The following is a 26,102-nucleotide window of genomic DNA, read 5'->3' as shown; positions in this document are numbered from 1 at the left end:
ACGTTGCACTGTCAGCGAAACGCGTCCAACGCTACAGTCCTTAGAGTTACTTGTGTGTTTCTCTTCTAGTATCGAGGCAGACATACAAAACACAGACATGTTGTTATGGGGCCTCAGATATGCACAATATTTGCTTTTTTTAATCGAACGCTAAACCTTGAGTGTTCAAATAACCTTGAACCTTGAACGCTAAACCTTGAGCAATATTGGTGGGCGCTGAGGATGGGGTTGGCCGTTTGGTGCCGTTCGAGGTATTGTTAGGGTGGACAAACAGATAAATGGACAGACAGACAGACAGATCAAAATTTTTACGTTGAAGGTCCCCAAGAAAGGCTACCGTCTTTAAAAATAATATCAATACTATTGCACTATATTGCATGGCCTGATACGTTGCTACACATCTGCTTTGACAATAGTAGTGTACATTGTCCAAGTTTTATCTTGTTTTCTTACATAATGGTGCGGCTAACTAGCACGGTACTAGTGTTCTTTTTTTTGAAATCATGATGTTAGGAATGTACTGTAGCAACGTGTGTAGGGCTGTTACGTGGCTGACTACAATTCTGAAAGTAATGCAGTGTAAAGACGTACTGAAGACGAAACTGCCCAGCTCACCATCTCATTTTGCTCAAAGAGCAAGTCGGGTGCTTATATTCATGACTGAGTCCAACATATCATTAAAATGTAGAACGAATTGCCACACAGATTTCCCTGTGGCGTTGCTAAACAGATACATCGCGCGCTTAGCTAAAGAACTACGAGAAAACAAGGACAATCACTTACTTGTCCTTATTTTCTCTCGTAGTCGTTACGTAGTTACGCGCTTGTATTTACTAGTTACACGGATTGCAAACTTAACCATTCAGCCATTCTGTCATTTCACAGCGCAGAGTTGGGAATCTTGGTAACATTACCATTAGAATTAGCACAACATTTTGACCGCTTCTCATTCAATTAGGCTGCAATACCAATGAGCCTGCTTAGATAATCTTGCACCCCTAAATGCGCTGAACTTGACGCAGAGACATCACGGCATCTGACGAGACGGACGTATTCCTCGCATGGAACCCAATCACGCACATGTCCGGCTTCATGTTCACCATGCTTGGGATCTGCATCGGCTCCACCTGTGTCATCGTCTCGCCGGCGCTAACGTTCAATCAATTCATCGACGTCTGCAACAAGTACCAGGTTCGTCCGCATAACTTGTAATTGAATGTCCATATACCAGCCTGCCGTAGTGGTCTACTTGCTAAGATACTCGGCTCCTGACCCGCAGGTCGTGGGATCGAATCCCGGCTGTGGCGGCCGCATTTTCGATGGAGCCGAAAATACTGTAGTGCCGTGCGTTCAGATTTTGGTGCGCGTTAAAGAACCCCAGGTAGTCTAAATTCCTGGAGATCTTTACTACGCCGTCTCTCGTAACCTTATCGTGGTTTTGGGACGTAAACCCCACATAGCAAATTACACAGAGAATTTATGCACCATGCATTTATAAACATTGGTAAAGAAAGAAAAATGTCAGATTTAGAACCATCACTACAAAGTAAAGTTAGTAGCAAAGATTGACAACAACTAAAAATTTCACAAAATTTAACTGCGGCGGAATACGGAACGAGATGTCAAAGAGCGGCCGCAAAAGCTTTTTTAGTCACCAAGCAGACGACTCCATTCAGAACTGTTTAGGGGAAGAAACTGCTTTCCAAAATATTAGTTTTAAAACTATATTCTCTTAGCTCGAGCTCATTATTAGTACGTCTTGCTATATTATTAGGCTGAAAGATGTATACTGACTGCGGTCTATTTCAATTTCGCCATAGTATATATTGCGAACAAGCGTCAAGCTTCAAATTTGCCTTATTTTTTCTAGAACCTTCCGTTTGAATGTTTCCTTGGTTAGTAGTAATGCTAAAGTTCCTTTCATAGCTAATGATAACATACCTTGCACCTGTGTTCTGAACTCTCCCAGGTTTGTCGCAATGAGCATTCGCAGGAGCATCCCACACAATGCACCCTTACTCTAAAATTGGTATGACATAGTTCTTCTAGGTAAGATCGCAGACATGCTGTGAAAACAGCTTTGTCAACTTCCGTCAAGGTCGACTTGCGACTTTTCCCTGCACAACGATGGAATTCACCTCGGGTAAAATTTCACATAATAGTTGTAATTATGTAACTAATTATCCAGGAGATAACAGGGCTTAGAGAAATTTATTTGTAGTAATTTCAAGCAGATAATAGTGAGATAATTACCTCCAAACGAAATTCCGAATCGCGTCAAAATGATGCGGAAAACCCATGTACATAAAAAGTTGGATAGGTTAGCATAACTAACAGATGAACGGTTATTTCAGCGTAAAAAGAATGAGTATCACAACGAAACGCCACATACTCGTTTGTACGAAAAGAAGCAGATGTGTGTACAAGTTCTCGCATTGTTCATTTGCTAAAAGAAGAGCTGGCCAAGGCCAGTGCCTGGGAATCCTTGAGCGTATAGGGCACCAGCCACGGATCCTCTAAGCTAACCGTTAAGTCCTACGCTCTCTTTTTCTCAGAGTGTAACAAGAGGCTTCAATAGCGGGCGCGAGTCAGTGGACAAGAGCCATTTCAACTCACGAAAAAAGCGATGCAGTCGGTGACAGAAGTCGAGTCGAAATAACTTGAGTCTGCCGTCTTGATGTGGCACTTCGAGCGACTGCCTAGTGACGTGCGTCTGCCCTTAAGGCTCGAATGGTAGTCGTAGACGTTATGAAGTACGTTGTGAGACTTTTCACGGAATTCAATAGTCTAAGTAGGTAACCAAGGTGAGGATTCTGAATGGATGACACGTATTTATGTTTAAGACCTAGGAAGGTTGCATATTCTTCTGAGTGGACCTAGGCTATAAACAGATTTCCTCTACTATAACGAAGTTTCTTTGGAGAACTAGTATTAGGTTTCGTAACACGCTGGGGTACCTTAGTAAATAGGGTGTCTTGTGCCTTTGCAAAGCTTGATAACGCTGGTTCGAATCATGCTCGCGACAGTCGCGTTTTAATGGGGGTGAAATGCGCAACCAACTACAGGCTTACCTTTGCGTGTGTGTTAACAAAGCCCAAGGGGTTCACATTGACCCATAACTCACCACTGCAACATGACACATAATCATATGGTGGTCATGCTGTAAGCCCAAGTGCTCAGACTTGGGTGCACGTTAAAGAGCCCCAGGTGGTCTAATTTTTTGGTGCCCTCCACTACAGCGTATCTCATATACATATGTTGGTTTTGGGTTATTAAAACCCGCATATGCATGAATATAATGGTTTTCACACGTAAAACTGATTTATTAGTTGAGCAATTTGTTCACCATAAGACAACCACATGATAAGAGAGAGAGAGAGAGAGAAAGAAGGCAATCCAACAAAAGCAAGAAAAGCGTAGCATTGCAAATATGTTACTATTTCTTTTGTTGCACACAAAAACGCTGGCGCAATGCAGTGGTTCGGCTCTGCTTTATCTCCAAATTATCTATTGATTGACTCCCTTTGTACGACCACTATGCCTCCTATCTGCATGTCGAAATGGCGTACTTGTAAACTGGCTAAAAAAGCCAGCCGCCTTATCTGTTTCGCTTCTTCTTCTGAGTGGCTCCTTGCAATGTTGTGCCAGTCGATGCGTTAGAGCGTAAATTAGGTCAACACTAAATTCGAGCAAGAGAACCGCAATGAGTCTGAAGGTAACTTCCTCGTCCTTAAAGGCTTCAAAAGAAGTTGGTTTCCGAAGAGCAGCTACTCTTAATTAACTAAAAGGGGGCCAAGTCTGCCCTCATATAACTTTGACCCTGGCCTGTCCGGTCATCAACAAATGTGCAGCAATAGCAATAATTATTGAAGTTTTATGTCTATAAACCATCATACGATCATAAACCACCGTGAAGCGTGCTTGCAATTTCAGCCATTCGGGGTTCTTTAACGAGCAAACTAAACCTAACCTTACGTGTCTATAACGTTTCGCTAACATCTAAGTGCGGCCACTGCGCTCGGGATTTATTAACGCGACCTTCGACACAGCAGCAAAGCGCCATAACCACCACTGGACCGCCGCGGCGGGTTGCTGTTACTAAAGGGTCCCTGAAACGGTTTTTTCACATTCTGTTTCTGATTAGATCACTACTGGAGCTAATCATTGGCACCAGAGTTCAATCGAAACATCAAGTAGTAATGAAGCCACGAGTACTAAAAAAGGACCCTCCTCCTCCGCTCTGACTTTCACCCTGAACTGCCCTCAACTCTTCCTTCTAGCGCTCGGGGCAAAGCTCCGCCTTCACGGCGCCTCCGTCACGATGTGGCGTGACACCACGTGCGCGTAAATCCCGCCGCCTATCTGATACCGGCAGTCTGTGCTGCACGTGCCACAGCCAATCAGAACAGCTGAAAATGGCGACGTCACAGGGGCAGAGCGTGTCACTTGTTGTATGGGCGGTTTAAAACGCGTTTGGCCGAGTCGCAGGGATCTGGAGTGATTCGCAGCTTCAAAGTGGTGTAGTAAATTACAAATTTCACGCTGTAAGCTCAAATTGGTCTCTAAATTACCCTTGGGACTGGGTATACCAGCCAAATTTGTTTGTAAAAAATCGTCAAAACCGTGTTCCTTTAAGCGCCGCACTAGTCTACGATAAACTGCAATACTCCCGTTTCCTCGGCAAGGATGTAATTACGTACAGCAAACGGGCATCTTACGGTTTTTATTACTGTATTTTTGGGACACCCGCAGTAATATTAAAAGCTCGAATACTTGAACAGAAACATGCGAGCTTTCTAATCGGAAGTTTTGAACAGCAAAATATAGCTTTATTTTTGCCCAGCTTCGTTTACTTATACTGTAGTCAATAAATGTTGCGCTATCAAGGAATTGATGCGAACAGAAAACATGACTTCTTTCATGCAATAGTTAAAAACACGTATTTGCTACCCTCATTGCAAAGTGCATTGGCACATTTTAATACATTGGCGAGAGTTTACTGGGGCACCTTACGTATATAGAAAAAATGAGGTAACAACGTGTCATTAAAATATATGTGAAGCCTCGTCGTACGGCTGCATATAAATAGGCACGATACACTGTGTTCCCTGAAAAGAGACTAGTGATTAATACAACGCGATATTTTACTTCGAAGTGAGTACGCTCATATGAGAACGGAGTATCTACTGGACCGCAGGTATCATCGCTGTTTAGCTTTGCGAACCGGCTGCAGAACCTTGTGAACGAGATGCTTCGCATGAACATAAAGCTGGAGCAGGTTCGCAAGGTGTCCGTCGGTGGTAGCCTGGTCACCGAAACACTGGGCTGCAGAGCCATGCAAGCGTTTCCCATGCTTCGAAACTTTCGAAACTTTTATGGCATGACTGAAACCTGTGGCCTCATCGCAAATCCCGGCCAGGATGAGATCGACTTCGTGGACCTCGGAGTGCCCACGCCGAATGTTGAGATCATGGTAAGCCTATTGCATCCCAATGACGCAACCACGGAGAACTAGCGTTTGTATTTTCAGTGGTGCTAAACAAGTAGGCTGAATCTAAATAATAGCAAGATTATTAGAAATAACAACTGGGTGGTATGGAAGTATTTTTACGTTCCAAACGCTTGCGCCACAGGTTTTTCCCACGCCACCGCGGACGTGTGTTGTTGAGGTGTTAGGGTTGCGTCAGAGCCGGACTGCGTTTGGTAGTTTGACTGAGTCTCTGGGCTGAGGAGAGGAACCGATGCTCGCAGGTTGAGAGAAGACAACAAATAAAATGGTTCTTTATCTTCGTGTTTTGTTGCCATTGTCATCGAAAGACGATATTCTTGCGTCTGCAGAGCAAAACATGTATTCGATGTTCGAGTTCGTTTATTCGATGTTCGTTTATTCGAGTGAGCAGAACATTTATTCGATGTTCTGCATAAGAAAATCGGTGAATGGGAATATGCAGGCCATGCCTCCAAAGTCAGATGCAGTTACTCTAAACGGTGCGAGACATGACTGTCATCTGGCACTCACCTTGAGAAACGAAAGTATGACCTTTGGCATGGCAAGCACGCGGCTGGCGCACCCATCTCGGAGATCATAATGTGTGGAACGCCAGGCAACGGGTAGGAGGCACCACCGTGTCGCCTTCGCAAAGCGTAGGAAACACTTGCCTTTTCGTGCATAGTGTTGCACTGTTAGCACAGCGCGATAACCGCTACGGTCCTTATAATTATTTAGGTAAGGCTTCTCTGGTATGAAGAACACACCACATAGTATTGGCATGTTGATATTGTGGCTCAGATATACGCTATATTTTCTTTTTATTCATCAATTGCACAAGTATGAACGCAGAAAGCAGAGCGTTATTTGTGGGCGCTGCGGATCTGGCTGAATTTCGGCCGTTTCGGGTATCGTTTAGGTGGACAAGCACAAGCGGACATATAGACAGACAGGCCAAAATTTTTGCGTCAAATACCCCAAAAGAAACAATCATCTTTAAAACTGATTCACTGGCCTTTTTCTGTTCTCTATTTATTAGGCAGAAGCTCAGCTATGAATGAACTGTATTTGTCACTAACAGAGGGCCAACAATGCCTTGTTTTACTCAGTACACTTAATACCATCGTTTTCACTGTTCAGGCTGGATTCCGTTTTTCAAACATCTTTCATTGTGTACACCTATTCGGTATGCGCTCTGCAGCTGTAGCGGGAGTTATTTGTAGCGCTTCTCTAGACCTAAAGCATTGTCACCATATAAAAGGCTTGTGAACAAATTAATTTCCTTGCTATTTGCTAAAGTGCTACAAAATTACAGACAATTTCCGCGAAGGGAACTTTGAAGGGTTGTGAAGCAGCAGTGATGCGCACGCAGTTGAACCGACTGAAACGGGTGTGGACGTGGTTGTTCGAAAAAGATATGAAGCGAAACTCGGAGTAGCTTTTAATGAAGTAAACGATTCTTTCTAACGCAAAGACACAGAAGGCTGGTTGGCTTTCTTGTAAGTTTCATCGCAGATAAACGAGACAAAAGTGTGTTTCCACTAGATGCGTGGTCGAGCGTTGCGGGCAGTGGGGATGTTGAAGTGAGAGAGAAGTGTGTTGTCAGCAGTTTGAGGAGCACCACCACCTAAGTAGAGTGTACTAAAATGTTTTCAGTGGCGCAACTGAAACCAGAGTGCCATGCAAAGCAGTGTCCCTTCTTTCATAGAGTTTCCTAAATATACACTAGAGGGAACTCTGGCGCTAGTGTCTATGAGAGCTGCAACGCAGGGCGCTTCAGCGAGCGTGGGAATGATTTGTCTAATCAGATTTGTCTAATCTAAACACGGGTTTGTCTAATCTTCGTACTTCTCGCTCTACGTGCGTTCGTGTGGCTTGGAGCTATCTTCTCATGGAGCAAAAATCAGCAAGTGTTCAGCGCTTGCGCTTCGCCACTTTATCTTTTTCGGCTTACCTTTTCAATTCGGCCCACAGAGTTCAAAAGCGTTTGCTCTTTCTTGCGAAACGAACCCGAAACCTAGCAATAAAAGAAGCCACAATTGCGATTCGCGGCCCACAAGTTCGAAGACTAGGCAAAGTCGTGTACTACCAAGCATTCTCATGGCCGCTTAACAGTCGCAACGCCAGATCCCCCTCTAGTTAATATTAAGAAACTCCATGCCTTCTTTCGTAGAAAGTGGTGATGATTGTCACAAGTCCCGTTAATTCGGGAGGCGATCGCCGAGCTAATTCCAAGGGCCGAAGTATCGGCCCCCCCGAACCGCACCACGAAAGCGTGGACAATTTAGAAGTGGTCCTTTTTGGCGCGCCAGCGGACGCCGGCTGTGGCCCAAAGAACAAGTCAGAGCTGAGAGTTGATAAGCAAAACAAAATTATATTCTCAATAATGGCAGATCAAAAACAATACACAAGTATGCACACTCCACAATAGTTCAATACAATATGTCACAAATCAAACAACGTACTACCCAGTACAATCAGCCACACTCGAAACAACGGACACGGACAACAATACGCACTACAATGCAGTCGCATGCATTGAACAATGAAGACACTTAAGGAATAAAGAGTTAGAAAACTTATTCAGTCCAAAGTTCTTGGAACAAAAGTCTGAATGATACTCTTCCGAGAATCACTCACTCAAAGTTCAGTGTTGTTGTCGCTCCGCTGCCTCCGAAGTTTCTCTTCCAGGAAACCTCGCGTCTTCAATTGGCCACTCTCCAAGCTTCAACCTTCTTCGCCGGAACCACGTCGGCTTCCCACACGCAGCTGTTGCCACGCGTATTCGCTCGATAGCGGTAGACACACACTCTTGCCTGTAGCTCGGGTCTTCACCCCTCAAGTGGAAATCCTCTGCTTCTCCACTTCCTTCTTCTCCTCCTTTGTCAAGGAAGACAAAAAGCTTCGCCCACAAGGCAGTACACCCTACGCACACTGGCGCATACTTTCTTCTTCTCCTGCTTTGTCACTAAAGAGAAAACCTTCACCGACTGACGCGGCGGGATACCCTACGCACTCTGGCGTTAACTTCCTTCTTCTGCTGATCTCCCATCTCGGCTGCTCGATTAAATACCTTCCGGCGAGATTCTAAAAAGTTCTCATCATTTCGTCGGCGCGATACGCAGCGAAGGCTGGGGAGAGGGCGAGACGATATGGGGGCCGTCCGTGACATATGACTCAACCCTGCATCACCACGCCCCTTTCCATCTAGAAAGTTCCAGGATTTGCTCGGGCGCCGATGCGAGGAGGTTCGACGGTGAACCTACGCTTCCGAGGGGAGAGGGTCGCGCGCCCGAGGAGCCTTCGGATGATTGTTTTCTTTTTTTCTTTGACCTCTCGGCGCTTCGTCACGAGAATTCGGCGGCGCGCCCTTTTTGAGCGTTCGTTTTGTGACACTGCCCCCACTTTAAGATTATCTCGTAATATTCAAAACCACACAAACGCGCGCGAACAGTCCCCACAATCTCAAAGACTGTAACATAATTCATCGCTCATGACACTTCACAATCACAATAGATCACTCAATACAATTGTACATTGCAATTTAATCTCACAACACATGAAATATAACCACAGGTGCATGAGTACAACACTCCATCATATATTCCAGACAATAGAAATGTACAAAGTTCTCTCATTACAACAATTGTACAATACTATACAAGACATCACCGTAACAAATATTTTGACTCACTCGACATACAGTTGTTACACAGGATAACACCCACATTAACACAACATATTGCACTCAGTACTGCCAAACACATTCCGATTCGACCTCAGCACCAATCTTGTGTATTTCGAGCTGCGCTTGCGTCCTATCTTGTGATGCTCACTCAATCTCTTCTTGTTTTTCCTCGTTATTTTTGGTGAGCCCTTTCCAACGACGGGGTCTGAGGCGGTATCTCAGCCATCGTTGTCACTTCCGACACTGTTAACGGGTGATAACGTTCAACCGATCCTGTTCGGTCATTCACCCGCTTGTTCATGTCACGACATTGTGTCTGGCTGGCCGACTCCGTCATCTTTACATTGTCGGTCAGTTGAGGTCGAGCCGACGTAAGTCCAGCTGCCCAGCACGTAAACTCATTCAATACGATGATGTTCTCATTCACTGTCTCTTGCGCCCAGGTTTTCACCTTGGGCTCGAGTGAAATCCTTCGCGCAATTGTTCTCTGCTGTATCTCGCGGTCCCTGTGTCTGCGGTGGCTCCATCTTCGGGTCTCTCCTCAAACATTCTGGAGCATTCGGCCCTCGCGCCCCGTCGATGTTTCCGATGACGAGGTCGTACAGGGGGGTTGTCATGCATAGAGCGGTAACCTTCCCACTGAAGTACGGGGTTTCAACCTAAATTTCTGCTTCGAGAAGCATCCAAACCGTACTGTCAATTAGGCAAACTGGTTTAGTTTTGCCTGTTAACTCACTTTTCCGTACCAAATTTCTCCGCACGATAACAGTGGAGCTACCGGTGTCTCTTAACACCGTAACCTTCTTGCTCGCAACTTTTCCAGGCAGCGTTGGCATTCCCTTCATAACACCGGGGGGCTCTTTTGTCATTACAGAACCCACAATAGGAAGTTTCTCCCCATTTTTCAACTCTACGAATCCGTCGGTGATGTCATCACCATCGGATTTCGGTGCTGCTAGCACACAGAATACCTGGTGAGTTTGACTCACTCCGCTACGACAAGCGTCTGCTTTGTGCCCAGTCTGACCACACTTGAAACATTTTACTACCGTAGGGCTCGTAAAGTGAGTACGACAGTTGTTCGCGCTATGACCCACTCGGTTACACAGGAAACATTGCGGAACACTCTCCGGTGCACGCTTCTTTTGTTCGGGTGCCGAACTTTTTTAATCTTCGGGACACTCTTTCTTGACTTTGGCCAAATTAGTTCCACCTTGCGCTTCCAAGAGTTGATCAGCCAATTCAAGCATGCCTTCAAGTGACTCAGCCTTCCTCTCTTTCAAGTACAGCGACAGGCTTGGGTGGCAACTAGTAATAAATTGCTCTCTAATAAGGAGCTCTCTAAGCTCATCGTACTCCTGCGCTGTCCCTGAAAATTCTATCCATCTGTCTGGCCGAGTCGGGCGGCATACTGCGTAGCCATCTCACCATCAGCTGGCTTTCCTGTCCGAAATCTGTCCCGGAATTCTTCCACAGTAAATCTAAATTGCTTCAGTAAAGCAGTTTTTACACTTGCATAGTTGGCTGCATCGGTCGGCGTCAGCCTACCGTACACACTGAGCGCTTCACCACTCAAGCAAGTACTCAAAGCAGTTGCCCATTGATGTCCCGGCCAATTCTGGCTCCTCGCAATCGTCTCAAATCTGTGATGGTACGCGTCAAGGTCGTCCTTCCTTTCATCAGACACTACGAGCAGCTTGCTTGGGTTCAAGCGGAAGCCGTGGTCCTCCTGTTCGCTGCTTTCAACTCTAGCTTTGACCGGAGTTTCACTTCTCTGTTGCAAACGGAGCCGCTCGAGCTCCATCTCGTGCTGTCGCTGCCGTTCCCTTTCCTCTCTTTCTTCTTTCGCCCTCTCAGCTGCCAGTCTTTCTCTCTCCAGCTCCAACTTCAATTGCTGCTCTCTTTCTTCTCTCGCCCTTTCGGCTGCCAACTTTTCTCTCTCCAACACAGCTTCTTTTTCCGCTTTGGCTCTTTCGACCGCCAACCTTTCTTTTTCCAGCTCAGCTGCGTTTTCTTCTTTGGCCCTCTCTTTTTCTTCTTTTTCCTTCTGAGTGACCCACTTCCTTAGTTCGGCGCCAGAAAGACCCATCTCCTCACCAAGAGCGACTAACTTTTCGAGATTTATTGTGTCTTGCAAATAAAGTCTTGCCGCGTGTAAAAAGTATCTGCCTTAATCAGTCTATCGGAACACTCCCCTGCACTCGTTAACGAGAACACTGAACAACACACAAAATCGTTCCGATAGCACTATCAACAACTCGAGGCTCTTTCTCACTACTTTGGACACACTGAGCACCGAAAGGTCCTGTCGCGGACGCCAGATTAATTGGCACAAGTCCCGTTAATTTGGGAGGCGATCACCGGGCTAATTCCAAGGGCCGAAGGATCGGCCACCCCGAACCGCACCATGAAAGCGTGGACAATTTAGAAGTGGTCCTTTTTGGCGCGCCAGCGGACGCCGGCTGTGGCCCAAAGAACAAGTCAGAGCCGAGAGTTGATAAACAAAACAAAATTATATTCCCAATAATGGCAGATCAAAAACAATACACAAGTATGCACACTCCACAATAGTTGAATACAATATGTCACCAATCAAACAACGTACTTCCCAGTACAATCAGCCACACTCGAAACAACGGACACGGAAAACAATACGCACTACAATGCAGTCGCATGCATTGAACAACCAAGACACTTAAGGACTAAAGAGTTAGAAAACTTATTCAGTCTAATGTTCTTGGAACAAAAGTCTGAATGATACTCTTCCGAGAATCACTCACTCAAAGTCCAGTGTTGTTGTCGCTCCGCTGCCTCCGAAGTTTCTCTTCCAGGAAACCTCGCGTCTTCAATTGGCCACTCTCCAAGTTTCAACCTTCTTCACCGGAACCACGTCGGCTTCCCACACGCTGCTGTTGCCACGCTTCTTCGCTCGATAGCGGTAGACACACACTCTTGCCTGTAGCTCGGGTCTTCACCCCACAGGTGGAACACCTCTTTTTCTCCACTTTCTTCTTCTCCTCCTTTGTCACGGAAGACAAACGGCTTCGCCCCCAAGGCGGTACACCCTACGCACTCTGGCGCATACTTTCTTCTTATCCTGATTTGTCACTAAGAACAAAACATTCACCGACTGACGCGGCGGGATACCCTACGCACTGTGGCGTTAACTTCCTTCTTCTGCTGATCTCCCATCTCGGCTGCTCGATTAAATACCTTCCGCGCGAGATTCCAGAAAGTTCTCATCATTTCGTCGGCGCGATACGCAGCGAAGGCTGAGGAGAGGGCGAGACGATACGGGGGCCGTCCGCGACGAATGATTCAACCCTGCATCACCCCGCCCCTTTCTATCTAGAAAGTTCCAGGGCTTGCTCGGGCGCCGATGCGAGGAGGTTCGACGGCGAACCTACGCTTTCGAGGGGAGAGGGTTGCATGCTCGGGGAGTCTTTGAATGCTTGTTTTCTTTTTTTATCCTTGACCTCTCGGCGCTTCGTCGCGAGAATTTGGCGGCGCGCCCTTTTTGAGCGCTCGTTTTGTGACAATGATATGTGGGGTTTAACGTCCTAAAACCACCATATGATTACCAGAAACGCCGTAGTGGAAGGCTCCAAAAACAACAACAACAACAACAACAACAACAACAACAACAACAACAACATGCATCGTGAACGTACGACCAACGGCATAAAGAGCTTTGCCCATAAAAACCAGCCTTTGAGCTATCGCTTCGTGCCCGGGTGCAAGACTGACTACGCCTGCACCAATAAAGCAGCAATATTTCGCTTTTGAAATCTCCAAGTGACGAAGGGCGAAGTTTTGCGTGGGAAGAAACTTTATGGTGACTTGACAAGCCCCTTGATGCTGCTTGCATTGTGTGTTCACCTCATTTTGTATAAGCACCGTACCGTGGAGTTTTTCAATAAGACTGCAGCGCCAGAACACAATGCCCAGCGGAGAAAAAACGCAATAATAGGAGGAGGTCAGTCAAAATGGAACACGATGCCCGCGTATCACTGCCCGCGCGAGGGATCGAATTGATGCAGGGATAAACGGCAACGCGTGCGCGCTTCTTTTTTCTGTGTGCCCCTAATGGCTAACGTCAGCGAACTTAGGACCGTAGATGAAACAAGTTTCCAAGGTAGCAACACTTCGTCCTTTCCTTCTCGCTTACGTCGCCGGACCGCCCCCTAGAAGTTTCAAAACTTTCATAAAAAATCGAATGTTTGAGTACAGTTTCTATGGTGAATAGAGGTAAAGGAAAGAAAATAGAAGGAGATGAGTCGTGGAATAAACGGTTACGTATATGAACACAAATGATACAACCCGAAAGCAAGCGAAATGTGCGATACTCAACTAGCAACGTTGTGCGATTCGACATTTTACACCTCTAGCCATGGCGTCTCGGGTCCTACATCATAGTTGGTCCAGTTATAAGTGGTACAGCTGTTCGAATGTGATTTGTTCGTGCAGTGACACAGTGAGCGCGCTTCTTGCTGGATGCTGTCAGTGACCAAAGGGAGCGTGACGTTGTGACGAGTTATCACAGCTGGCTTGTGCGCACGCAAGGAAAAAAAAGCAAGGTCATACTGTTACGAACGTTTGACTGGCAGCACTGCAATAAAAATTTTTAACGTGCCCATTTGAACAATCGTGATGCCAAGTGATTCTGGTGCGGTGCGTGAAACTTTCTGAAACACTCGAGTTCTACTGGTGAGGTTTCAGGAAGCATTGCGTTTAGGCTCCTTTATGCCGCGTTTTGGTCAAGTGGTGAAGCGTGAAATATTTCTGAAGACGCTTTAATTACATCCTCCCGCTGCTCTGTATACTTGCATACGCACACGTATTTGTAAGAAATGGCATGCACTAGACGCGCTTTAGACTCGCGCCTAGCGTTTCATTAAAAACCGACAAATCAGCGTCGCAGATCAGCGTCTATGTACGTCGACGGAGTTGCATGAAAGCATTCTCGTGAAATGTTTCATAGGTACACTTCATGGTGTGCTTCATCGCCGATCGCACGAGATAAGTTGACGAGAGCGAAACCGTTTTTTTTGTTGTTTTACGGCAACCCACCATTGTTGTGAAACGCAGTTGTTGCATTGAACGAGCACCGCGAAACAATCTTGACTGATTTGGTGCACACTGAAATGCTCCTCCTCTTCAGTTTATGTCCTGGCTACACAGCCATTTCGTCTTTAGTCGCGGCGAGAATCCAGCTGGAGCCATATGAACATGCGTACTTATTTTGAACATTTTGCATATTAATAAATAATACCGCCAGCCATTTACAAGATCACGTGCAAGGAACACACCACTTACAGACGCGGTTGGCAGAGAAAACGAGGGGTAAATGAGAGTGAGACGGACGGCTCGAGAACAATAAGTGACGCTACCTCGGAAACTCGTTTCATCTAGTGCCCTTACTAGTGCCAGCAACGCAGCCGTCTTTGGTTATAGGACAGAGCCTAAAGTGCAAGTCCGTCTATTTGTTTATGCCTGAAGATTTTTTATGTCTGGTTTCATTGTCACATTCAAGCACAGCACCTGCCTTTCTTTTAGTATACAATAAAAATAAGTTCCTATATTTCACTATATTTGTACAGCTTACTACACTGCGTTTGTGAAGCAAATAGTTTATAACCTATATTGGGCTCTTGTTTGCGGATCCACAGGCCAATGTTGATCTCAAAATTTTCTAGGAGCCAAAGCTTCTAGGTAAAGTCCTAAAGCCGACATAGACACAAAAATGATAAACACAAACGTGTAGGGCATGTTATTTATAGTCATTATTATATAGACATCAGGTTGTTTTAACATCTACATATGTATGCAACTATTATTAAATGCGAGGCATTTCTTAGCGAACTTCGGCGACTTTGAGCCTATCTATCTATCTATCTATCTATCTATCTATCTATCTATCTATCTATCTATCTAGCCGCCTACGACTTTTAGCTCTCCTCGTCGGATCGATAATGGTCTTGATACCAAGCATAGTATGGCGTAACATCACTGTAAGGCGAGCATATTTGACTAGTCATAACATGAAAATTATGACATTTATGTTATGAACGTCATGATTTACAATTCATAGTCCTGCTCCCCTTGCGGTGGTTTCGTTCACATGACATGTTGGAGAAGTTGCATGGTATGACATGATTTCATGGTGAACATAAGCAACAGACCCTAAAACAAAAATCGTGACATGCGTGTCACGTAACAACATGACTACATGCCACGCTCATGATGCACTGGTGGCAGTTTCGCTAGCGTCACACCTACCAAATGTGGTGTCACGGTACGTGAATGGATGACGAAGGCATGCGACTGGTGAAGACATGATAATCATGAGATGCGTGTCATGTAACAACATCACTACATTCTACGCTCATGATGCGCTCGCGGCCGTTTCGCTAGCATCATATGTACCAAATTCGGTATTACGGGACGCGAACGAACGGCATAGGTAAATGACATCCAAACATGATAATCCCGACGTGGGTGTCATATACAAAACAGGGGTACATGCCACACTGATCTCCACAACAATTCGGATTCCGTCAAGGATATTCAACTGAGCTGGCACTAATTACCTTAACAGAGAAAATAAATAAGCTATTGATAGAGGGTTACTTGTGAGATCTGTGTTTATTGATTTGACGAAGGCTTTTGACACTATAAATTATCACGTACTACTTGCTAAACTCGAATCATTTGGTATGTCTCGTGCGCCACTAAATTTCATGAAGAGCTACCTCAGTAACCGGTCTCGAATGGTTCAAGTTAATGGCTATCTTTCAACGCCCAAGTTAATTAACGTAGTTGTTCCACAGGGATCAATTATAGGCCCACTTTTATTTTTGATGCTTATTAATGATCTACCTACCATTCTTACAAGGACCAAGTGCATAATTTACGCTGACGACACAACCATCGTTCAGTCATCTAAATCAGTTTCTTCACTCCAGTCTGACTTCAACACAGATTTACACAACATAACTTTATGGTGCCAGGCCAATTATCTTCAGATCAATGGTACTAAAACCGTGTTTATGTTGTTCCATTCTCCGCGCATTTCACTTGACATACAACCTTGCCTTCACAATGGTAATACCGTCATAAACATTTCCAGTGAAGCGCGTTTTCTTGGCGTCATCTTAGATAGCGAACTAAAATTTCATAAACATGCAGCATCACTCGTTAAAAAGATTGCATTTGGTGTTCACGTTATCATCAAGACACGAACTTATTTTTCGCCTCACATCATACGTACTTTGTATATTGCTTATATTCATAGCCATATATCGTATTGCGTATCATTTTGGCCCAACACATATTTCACGCACATTGAACGTTTGCAGCAACTTCATAATCAAGCAGTTAGATTCTTGACTTTCAGCCCATTTTACTTCTCCTGTAGCTCGTTGTTTCCTCAGCTTAACATACTCCCATTGAGACAATTATTTTGTCATAGAATGTCCATTGTCGCCTTTAGACTCATCACGCATGACACTTTTATTGCATGTATTGATCATCGTCACTTAAATAATAGTAACATCACCCAGTTTTCCCAGTGCAATAATCTTCTTTTGCCGGCCGTAAGGACAAACTACGGCAAGTTCTCAACCTTATATACTAGCATAGCCATTTGGAATTCATTGCCTTTCAAATTGAAATCGTCGCATACCATCCATATTTTCACTTCGCGCAGCAAGAAATATTACGTCCAGAAATTAATCAAATCATCCAATTTCTATAGTTAACTGTTTATAGCTCTCCACATTTCTGTGCTATTTTACTACTTCAATGGATAACACTGATAATGAAACGTGTTGCATTTGTCACGTAGAGTTCATTATTATTGTGTTTTGTGTTCACTTGCTTTTGACTATTTCCTTGTTATTTTTCTTTGCACCGCCGCGGTGGTCTAGTGGCTAAGGTACTCGGCTGCTGACCCGCAGGTCGCGGGTTCGATTCCCGGCTGCGGCGGCAGCATTTCTGATGGAGGCGGAAATGTTGTAGGCCCGTGTACTCAGATTTGGGTGCACGTTAAAGAACGCCAGGTGGTCAAAATTTCCGGAGCCCTCCACTACGGCGTCTCTGATAATCAAATGGTGGTTTTGGGACGTCAAACCCCATAAATCAATCAATCCTTGTTATTTTTCAATAGTGCGTATTGCGATTATGTTGTGTATTGATCGTATTTTTAATGTTATACAAGCTTATTCATTATTACTCACAAGTCCGTAAACTATTGCTGTATTTTTTGTAATTACTTCATCCATGTAGCCATAGGAGGTCCCCCTGTCGGTTTCTCTGAAACTTTTGGACCTCCTGCGGTAATAACGCTAACCGTGTAACTCAACTGAACTATTTAATAAACTTGACTTGACTTGATGATGCGCTCGTGGCCGTTTTGCTAGTTTCACATGTGCCAACTTTGGTATTACCTGACGTCAATGGATGACGAAGGTATGTGACTGGTGCAAACATGATAATCACGAGGTGCGTGTCATGTGAGAACATGACTATACGCCACAGCCAAGGCGCCCATTCATTTCGGCGTTCGTTTCGTCGCGTCACGCCGGCGTTGTCATGCCAGGCGCCGGTCCTGCCGTATACTTCCAGGGGCGCGCAGCGCTGCGTTGCGTCGACACATACGTGTTTCAGCGCATCCGGCTTCCCTACGTCGTGAAAAGAGATAGACGCAGTGCTGTCTGGGTAACGAAACAGCACGAAATGCAGCATGTCGCAGTTTGCGCTGGTTGCCGTCGGACTGCGCGGAGGGACGCTAGTCACACCAGTTGCGCTTGCCGTCAAACTGTAATGTGTTTGTGTTTCGCTAACGTAGCGTCGCTGTGGCCAGCGTTCGTGTGCGTCAACGTTACGTTGTAGTATATTTGGCTCTTTATGATGCGCTCACGGCAATTTCGCTAGCTCAACATATACCAAATCTTTTGTTACGTGATGTCAATGGATGACGAAGTAGCTCCACATATAGTAAATTTGGTATCACGTGCCATGAATAGATGACGAAGGTAAACGACACATCGAAAAATGATAATCATGATATTGACGTCCTGTACGGCATCATTTACTTCCACCTCATAACGTTGTGCTGATTTTAAAGTGGCATATCAACCTTCCTCATTCGTGCTTCGCATATCATCGATTCCCAGTCTACGTGGGATCTACCAATTTTTTCATTGCTTTATTATATTATTCTTCCTGCCAGACTGGTGTTAATCGAAGCTCTGATTTTGTGTAATATAATTAATACAACGAAAATGTCCTGTACTTACCTCAGAATTACTTTTTGTTATAAAAATATACGCTATACAACAACCCCCCTGTTAAATTTTTGTTGGTTCTACATAACGTTTTGTCTAACAATTAAAGACAGCACCTCGTGATTACCATTCTTTGTTTCACTCTGAGGAAGTTAGGTGTCTGACTTCAGCTACGTGAATACAGCAAGGTTGCTGAAAGACCGAATAAACAGTTTTTCAAAAATTATGCAATCAAACATTTTCTGCGAAGTGTTTACGATGCGGCCCGTTGAAACCAGCGCATGATAATTTACAAACAAATGTATAGAAGGGGTTGTAGTGTGCGTGATGCTACTGACGCCCAGCCGCATAGGAGCAGCTGTTCACGTGCAGGAAATCAATTCTTGCGAATAAAAAAACGCACTGCGAATAAAAAAAAACGCAGCGCGAAGGTGCGTTAACTTCATTTTACAATCATCTTGTAAGCAAACTGGCCGCATCTCGACAAGAAGCGTTGTAAAAAGTGCGAACACCACGTAGTTTTGTGCACCGTCTAGGTAGTCGAAAATATGCGTAGAGCTGAGCAGAAGCAACGCTCTGCTGAACTTGTCTTGTCGCGCTTCAACGCAGCCCGAGTAATAAGACTTCGTGGGTCGTACCAAAAATTGGCCCCATGTATGCATGTTTTACTGCAAAATTCGTCGAAATACGATAGTCGTGCGTGTGGAGAGAGTGAATAACTTTATTTGATGCTCTGCGTGAATTGGTGAATTGTATTCTGGGAGCTCTGCGTTAGAGAGTCTCTATCCATGCAGCGAAGTCGAACGAGCGCATCGAGACACGTCAGAAACGAGCGCCATCTGGCAGTTACTTTCGAAAACTAAGAAATGCGTGCGCACAGCGGGGAAAGGTGTAGAATGAACGCAATGGCGATAAGATGTAGAACGTTAAACGATGGGCAGGTGCCACCATCGTGTCGGCTTAACAAAGCCTTGGAAACACTTGCCTTTTTGAGGGTCGTGTTGCACTGTCGGTGCAGCGCGATAAGCGCCATAGTCTTCAGAATTACTTATGTGTGCCTCCTCTATTATAAAGCCGCACATAGAAAATATTGACGTGTTGTTATAGTGCCTCAGATATGCGCAATATTTCCTTTTGAATTGATAGTCGCACAAGTATGAAAGCTGAAACTTGAGCAATATTGGTGGGCGCTGCGGATGAGGTTATCTGTTTGACGTATCGTTGTGTGCCATTCACGATATCGTTAACACGGACAAGCAGACAAATGTACAGACAAACAGACCAAAATGTCGGCGTCAAAAGTCCCCAAGAAAGACTATCGTCTTTGAAAATTGGCCCAGAATTTGCATGTTACACTGCTAATTGCATCGAAAGACTTTCGAGGCACCTCGCAAGTCTTTCGTGAACAAAAAAGTCTTGCGTGAACAAAATGTTTATTCGATGTTCTGCGCAAGCAAATCTGTGAATGGTATTCTGGAGGGCCTGCGTTAGGTGCCTCGAGCGTGTAGAAGAGGTGAACGAGTGCATCGAGGCACGTTAGACACGAGCGCCATCTGACGGTTATCTTCGAAAACGAAGGCGTGCGCACCCGTGTAGAAAGGTGCTCGCCTGTCTCGGAGGTGATAAAGTGTAGAACGCAAAGCGACGGGCAGGTGGCACCACTGTGTCGTCGTAGGAAAGCGTTGGAAACACCTTTTTGAGCATCGCGTTGTAGTGTTAGCGCAGCGCGATAAACACTACAGTGCTTAGAGGTACTTGTGTGTGCCTCTTCTAGTATAAAGGCAGACATACAAAACATCGACGTGTCGTTATGGTGCCTGAGATATTCGCCTAAATTGCTTTTTGATCGATAATTGCACAACTTTAAACGCCAAGAATTGAGCAATATCGGGGGGTGCGGCGGATGGGTGTTTTTTGGCGCAAGGGCCATTTGATGTCGAAGTGCTGCGGATGGGGTCGGCCGTTTGGTGCCGTACGAGGTATCGTTGAGAGTGGACAAACAGACAAATTTACAGACAGACAGACAGACAGACAGACAGACAGACTAAAATTCTTCCGTCAAAGGTCCCCGAAAAAGGCTATCATCTTTAAAAAAGTAACACCACACGAGCCTTCCAGGCAATCGGCCTGCGCATTGAGGTGTAGCCGACATGGAGTTCCGTTGTGATATAGCCACCCTGCAGCCGAGTTTTCCAATGTGACTGCAGTGCCAGAAAGCAATGCTTAGCGCAGAAACAACAAAATAATAGGTTGGGTTCAGTCAAAAAGGAACGCGATGCCTGTGGCTCCGTGCCCGCGTGAGTAGGCGGATTGCAGCAGGGATACACTGGAACGCGTGCGCGAGTCTATTTTCTGCGTACCCCTAACCGCCAACGTCAGCGAACTTAGGATGGGCTATAGTGCCAGCAACGCAGCTCTCTCTGGGCAGTGGACGGTGCCTATAACGTTCATTTCTACGTCCTTTTTGTTCGGTACCACTGTTTTCACAAACACATCGGCTAGCATCTAACCACGAGACCGGGGCACTCTTTCAAGTGTAATCGAATTACTGTGCCGCCGCTATTCTCTACACAAAACAGGCTGCTCCGTGGCAGTGGGTTGTACCACTCAGAACATTCTAGTACAATCGAACTTAGGTGTGTTGGGCCGGAGCCGGCAGCTGTTACAGGTGAGGGCGAGTGACGTCAAAACGCAGCCTTCTTAGCATCGTTCCAATTGCGATGGAGAGAACGCGGTGCGGCGTGTTGGCATGGAGACGGGAACGGACAGCGTTACACAGGCTTGTCAAAGAGCTGCTTCGCATCTAAAACAGCTTTGTTGCTGCCTCTGCCGTCCCATTGGGATATCGCAACACTGTCTTTTGTGTTGTCACGGGGTCCGCATGTGGACGAAGGGAACAGACTGGAGGTCAAATGATAAACCGTTTATTTCTGCTGAACCTGTGCTCACGCAAAAAGGAAGTCAGATTACAGCGATACGCTGGCACTGGTAGCAGCAAGCAGAGCGTTGACTGTCAACCAACTGACAAGCGGTGAAATGCGTCGACCAGCAAATATTCTAGCGTTATCACTAGTGGCAACGTATGTTCCAGAATAATGTGCAACTTTCATGAAGCTGTCGTAATCTTAACGAAATTATCTACTGTAGCCCTGGAGCTTCCCAAACAGTGTGAGCGCGGTATGCGCTAAGAATTACCGACAATGAGACGGGGTGATAACAACACTTCCGGGAATGGGGCATTGCACCCCCCTTCTCCTGAAAAAGGCATTGTCCCGATGCTCTAAGAAACGACTAAAGTACAATTATACGAAAAAACAAACAATAGGCACAAGCAAGAAAGCAAAGCAACAAAATACAGTTCTCAGGTTCGCACATGAAATGGCTTGAGGCGCACGACATGGACGGCTTCAGGTCAAGCGCCTCAAGCTTTGAGAGTTTGTAATGCCGTCGGGAACAACCTCGTATTCGATAAAGCTGAGACGTCGAACAACTGTGTGTGGTCGGAAGTACCGTCGCTGAAGTTTTTCACTCAGCCCACGTAGGCGGATCGGTGTCCAAACGCAGACACTGTCCCCAAGCTAGTACTCCACGAAGCTTCGTCGAAGACTGTTGCTTGATTATTCATATGTGGGGTTTAACGTGCCAAAACCACCATATGATTATGAGAGACGCCGTAGTGGAGGGCTCCAGATATTTCGACCACCGGGGGTTCTTTAACGTGCATCCAACTCTGAGCACATGGGCCTACAACATTTCCGCCTCGATCGGAAATACAGCCGCTGTAGCGAGGATTCGATCCCATCACCTGCGAGTCAGCAGCCGAGTACCTTAGCCACTAGACCACCGCAGCGGAGCTTCGTCGAAGACTGTAACGGTGGCTGTTGGTCGCCTTGCTGATTCTCTATCCGCAGGCGCGCGAGTTGAGGAACATCTACGCGCGGAACGTAGGCGGTGACTTCGAGGTTCTCTTCGCCAGCAACGTTGGGAAGCATATATATTTATTTATTTATACAAATATTTCATGGGTTTCTCCGTTTGGAACATTGTGTGAGGGGGGGAAAAGACTAGTAATAAACAAGAACTAGAAAATTGTGCAATATATAACAAATTCAACAATACTGTAGAAAAAACAGATGTGTAAGAAGACAATGATAGGTATGAAATGAAGCTTAACAAAACGCACTATGGCAATCGCAATAGATACATACATGTGTGAAAGGGAACCACAGATCAGAAATCTATCTTATACAAAAACACAACATGAATGTATAAAATATTAAAATGACAACTAGTAGTATAGCTGCAAGACAATGTATTTCTTTGATAAAACACTTGTAAGCAGAAATTCTATGAGAAAAAGAATAGAGTTAGCTTATCTCTAAACGTTGTGAGCTCACGTTGTGAGCTCACAAAGGCACCAGGGAGCCCGTTCCATATTTTTGTGCCCCGGACAAGTGCAGAGTTGTTATATAAGTGCATTCGCCCTGAGAAGCGTTGAAAGCATACGCTATTGTTGAGACGGCTCGAAGAGCGATGTGGTTTTGTAAGAGGCAATATGGTTTGACGGTTACTGTAAATATTCCTGTGCAGCAAGCAGATTAGACCAATATTCCTACGTGTCTGAAGATGTGGAAGTGAAAGTGAATTAATGCCTAACTTTTGTTACACTAGATAGTCTGTTCTCACCGATCCCATGGTCGCATGTAGACTCTTTCTCACGGGAGGACTACCACACAATACCATTCGCCTATTAGGACCAGACCTAACGCAGGACTATGCTATCATCTGGTGTCCGAGTCACGCAGGACTCTATGGCATGGAGAGAGCGGACGGTGAGGCTCGTGCTTCAACCAACCGAGCGGCCTACCACTCCGACGACAGCCGCTTTTTACCGCGAGATATCCTTGAAAACCAACGGCTTGAGCGACGAAGGTACAGTGCACAACACACAGCTTTACCCGGCCGGAATTCTTATGACTGGCGCCGTATACAAACACATATCCAAATCTTTTGTTGAAGCATGCCATTCACCTTGCGATGTACAGCCATAGTTGTCCATGGTGCGGAGGCAGGCCCACTCTCGCCCACATAACGTGGGATTGTCAGAACAGGCCAACCGAAATTACCTCGCCGCTAATAGCCGTCAAAATTTCCGCAAGGGAGCAGTGGGAGACTTTGCTCGCCAGCGAGGATCGGGGGGTGCAAGTAGCGCTCCTCGACCAGGTGCGGCGGGCCGCTAAAGCCAGTGGAGCCCTGTAATAGGGGCCCCACCCACATGCTCACCGTACCTTCTTTTTCCTTGTTTTTTTTCAAATAAACGTTTTGATATATATATAAGTAGTGTGTTATATGCATGAGCAAGGAAGTGAGCTGAGTGATTCTGGACAGCTTCAAAGGTTTTTATGAGGTAACCGTGGTGGGGAGATCAGATGGCTGATATGTATTCGAGCTGAGGGCGTATGAAAACTTGGTAGGCGAGCTTGCGAGTAGTCACTGGTGTGCTGATAAGGTTACGCTTTAGGTATCCTAGTGTTTGCGATGCTTTTGCAGTTGTTTTGCTCCTCGGTATAAAATTTTGTTGAAAGTGAGTGCTCCCCTTTGTCGATCCCTTCCCTTGTCTCGTGTCTCTCATATTTTACGCGCTGCGTTAATAATTATGTCTTACCAGCACGCCCAATTTCATACTCTATGCAAAAGCACAATGTCGAAGGAAAAGAACGATGCTGCGGCACCAACCATTTTCGGAGAAGTGGTCGCGAGCTTTGAAAAAGAACGCTTTGAACGTGAAGCGATATAAACTAAGCTAGTAATCGTGAAGACCCACCCTCACTATAGGCTTCTAAAAAGTTGCACCATTTTTAAAGTGCAACAGCAGCATAAAAATGCAAATTCACAACTTCAGCCAGCTATAAAAAACGCGGTCTCATGAGTGGTGATGCTGGCAAAACTAGATGCCCACGTTCGCAACGAATGCCCTGAAAAAGCTTGTGAGTTCCACCGCACTTAGCGCTCCGCAGCTAGAACTACAAGGGCCCCTGTTTAGCTTTCCTTCCTTCACGCCACCAACATGGGACAGGCCGCGAGCAAAACGAGCAAGCGGCTTAAGGACGCGTACTTTTGAGAAAGAAAAATTAGGGACAGAACAGAAAAGTTGCCTTAACATATGAGCCTCCTTTTCAGACCTGCAGTCTTACTTTGTCCTAGATGAAGATATGTTGGGCAGATTGTCAATGTTCATGCAAGGCACTTTTACCATTCGATGCATCGCACTCTAAACTTTGGCAAAGGGCTGCTGGTTCCAGTACATGGAAGGACCTATGGTGGTCTTGCCCGCATTGAATGCCGGAAAGATTCAGTAATCAGGTCACGCGTCTGCGTACAGCTGGCTACACTAGCTCTGTCATCGTTGCAGAAGCAGAAACCGTCCTACAAAACCATCCTACAAAAACTGAAGGGGTGGAGAAGAAACAGTCAATCCATGGAGAAAAAGACCCGTGGTTTTGCCTTATGCACACAGCGTTGCTGACAAATTTAGGAACGTGGATAACTGGTACAACGAATGTTTGTTCTTATCAGCTCCCCGCCAGTTGGCTAGTCTGTACCCACGAATTTATACTGCATCGAGGCCCTCGCCATGTGAGAAGAGGCACGAAAGGACCTATGTCACCTGCTTGGTAGGCTAGCAGAACGTGGTCGCGCTCAGTTGCGGTAGGGTGTAGAGCGGCCTCATTGCGTTAGTGACAAATTAGGGGGCGCAAAAAAATAAACTTTTGGCACATTTGCCTGTACATTCTGACTCCTGCAAGTGTGAGCCTGGGTTTTCCAGTGTATTCGTTCTTGAAAAGAGTAATGATACCTTGGCACGTGAAATCATAGAAACGTAGTATATTGAAAAGAAGAGAGATACGTGTGTCAGTGATACGTTGCTCTGCAAGCTGTCAAAATTTGTTTCTTCAAATGTTTTTTGTTTTGGGGTTTTCTCGTGATCACTTTTGTCAGTTTTATCGCGTGTTTTTTCACGAGCATATAGGGCAATGTGGGCACGCATGTTTGTTTCGGCTATCTATGAGGCGTTTTTTTTTAATCCAAGTGCACAATAAATAAAACTGTGAAAACTGCACTTTTTACTATTGACCATAAGATTGGGCCTGCTAAAACAACTTTTTGCCAGTATGTTTCTCAAATATAATAGTCAAATATGTTCAGTATTGCGTAGTAAAGTTTGTATTTGGCTCATATAGATTAAAACATTTATTTGAACATGCATTAGCCCGTGAAATAAGTGTAAAATGGTTCAAATGTGAGGAATAGGTATATGTAGCGATAAAAACGACATCCTACTTGTGCTTCCATCGCTGCCGTGCTTCGACGCATGAGTGTAATGGCGAGTGCTAGACTTGAAGAGCGAGTGGTCCTTCCTGGCAAAAGGGGCACTATTCTGGACTCTCATTAGTGTTTTCTTGTTCCTGGCATCAGTTGAAGGCCTTGAAGAGTGTTCCAGTTCATTTTATGCTATGCCAATTTTCACCACTTCTTTTTCTTTAGGGAAAGTACGTCTTCATTTCATGCCTAATTTACTTCAAATATACTATGCTTGAGTGAATTGAGTACAATATACAGTTGCGCTGAAGTCGAAAAG

General features: G+C 45.4%; 1 protein-coding gene across 2 annotated transcripts in view; it reads left to right on the top strand.

Annotated features, from left to right (window-relative positions):
- The window catches only part of LOC119173603 (putative 4-coumarate--CoA ligase 2), a 295,605-nt gene that overhangs the window by 182,762 nt on the left and 86,741 nt on the right, over window positions 1-26,102 (top strand). The window contains exons 7-8 of one of the 2 annotated variants that reach the window (XM_075896289.1): window positions 1,023-1,191; window positions 5,198-5,473. In XM_075896289.1, the coding sequence (XP_075752404.1) occupies window positions 1,023-1,191; window positions 5,198-5,473 (445 nt within the window). The remainder of the gene's footprint in view (window positions 1-1,022; window positions 1,192-5,197; window positions 5,474-26,102) is intronic. The other variant, XM_075896290.1, reaches the window with a different exon arrangement.

This window comes from Rhipicephalus microplus, chromosome 5, assembly GCF_043290135.1.
Source record: "Rhipicephalus microplus isolate Deutch F79 chromosome 5, USDA_Rmic, whole genome shotgun sequence".
In the NCBI taxonomy this organism is placed as follows: Eukaryota; Metazoa; Arthropoda; class Arachnida; order Ixodida; family Ixodidae; genus Rhipicephalus; species Rhipicephalus microplus.
The sequence above is the reverse complement of the archived record's forward strand: the minus strand, read 5'-3'. Positions and strand labels throughout refer to the sequence as shown.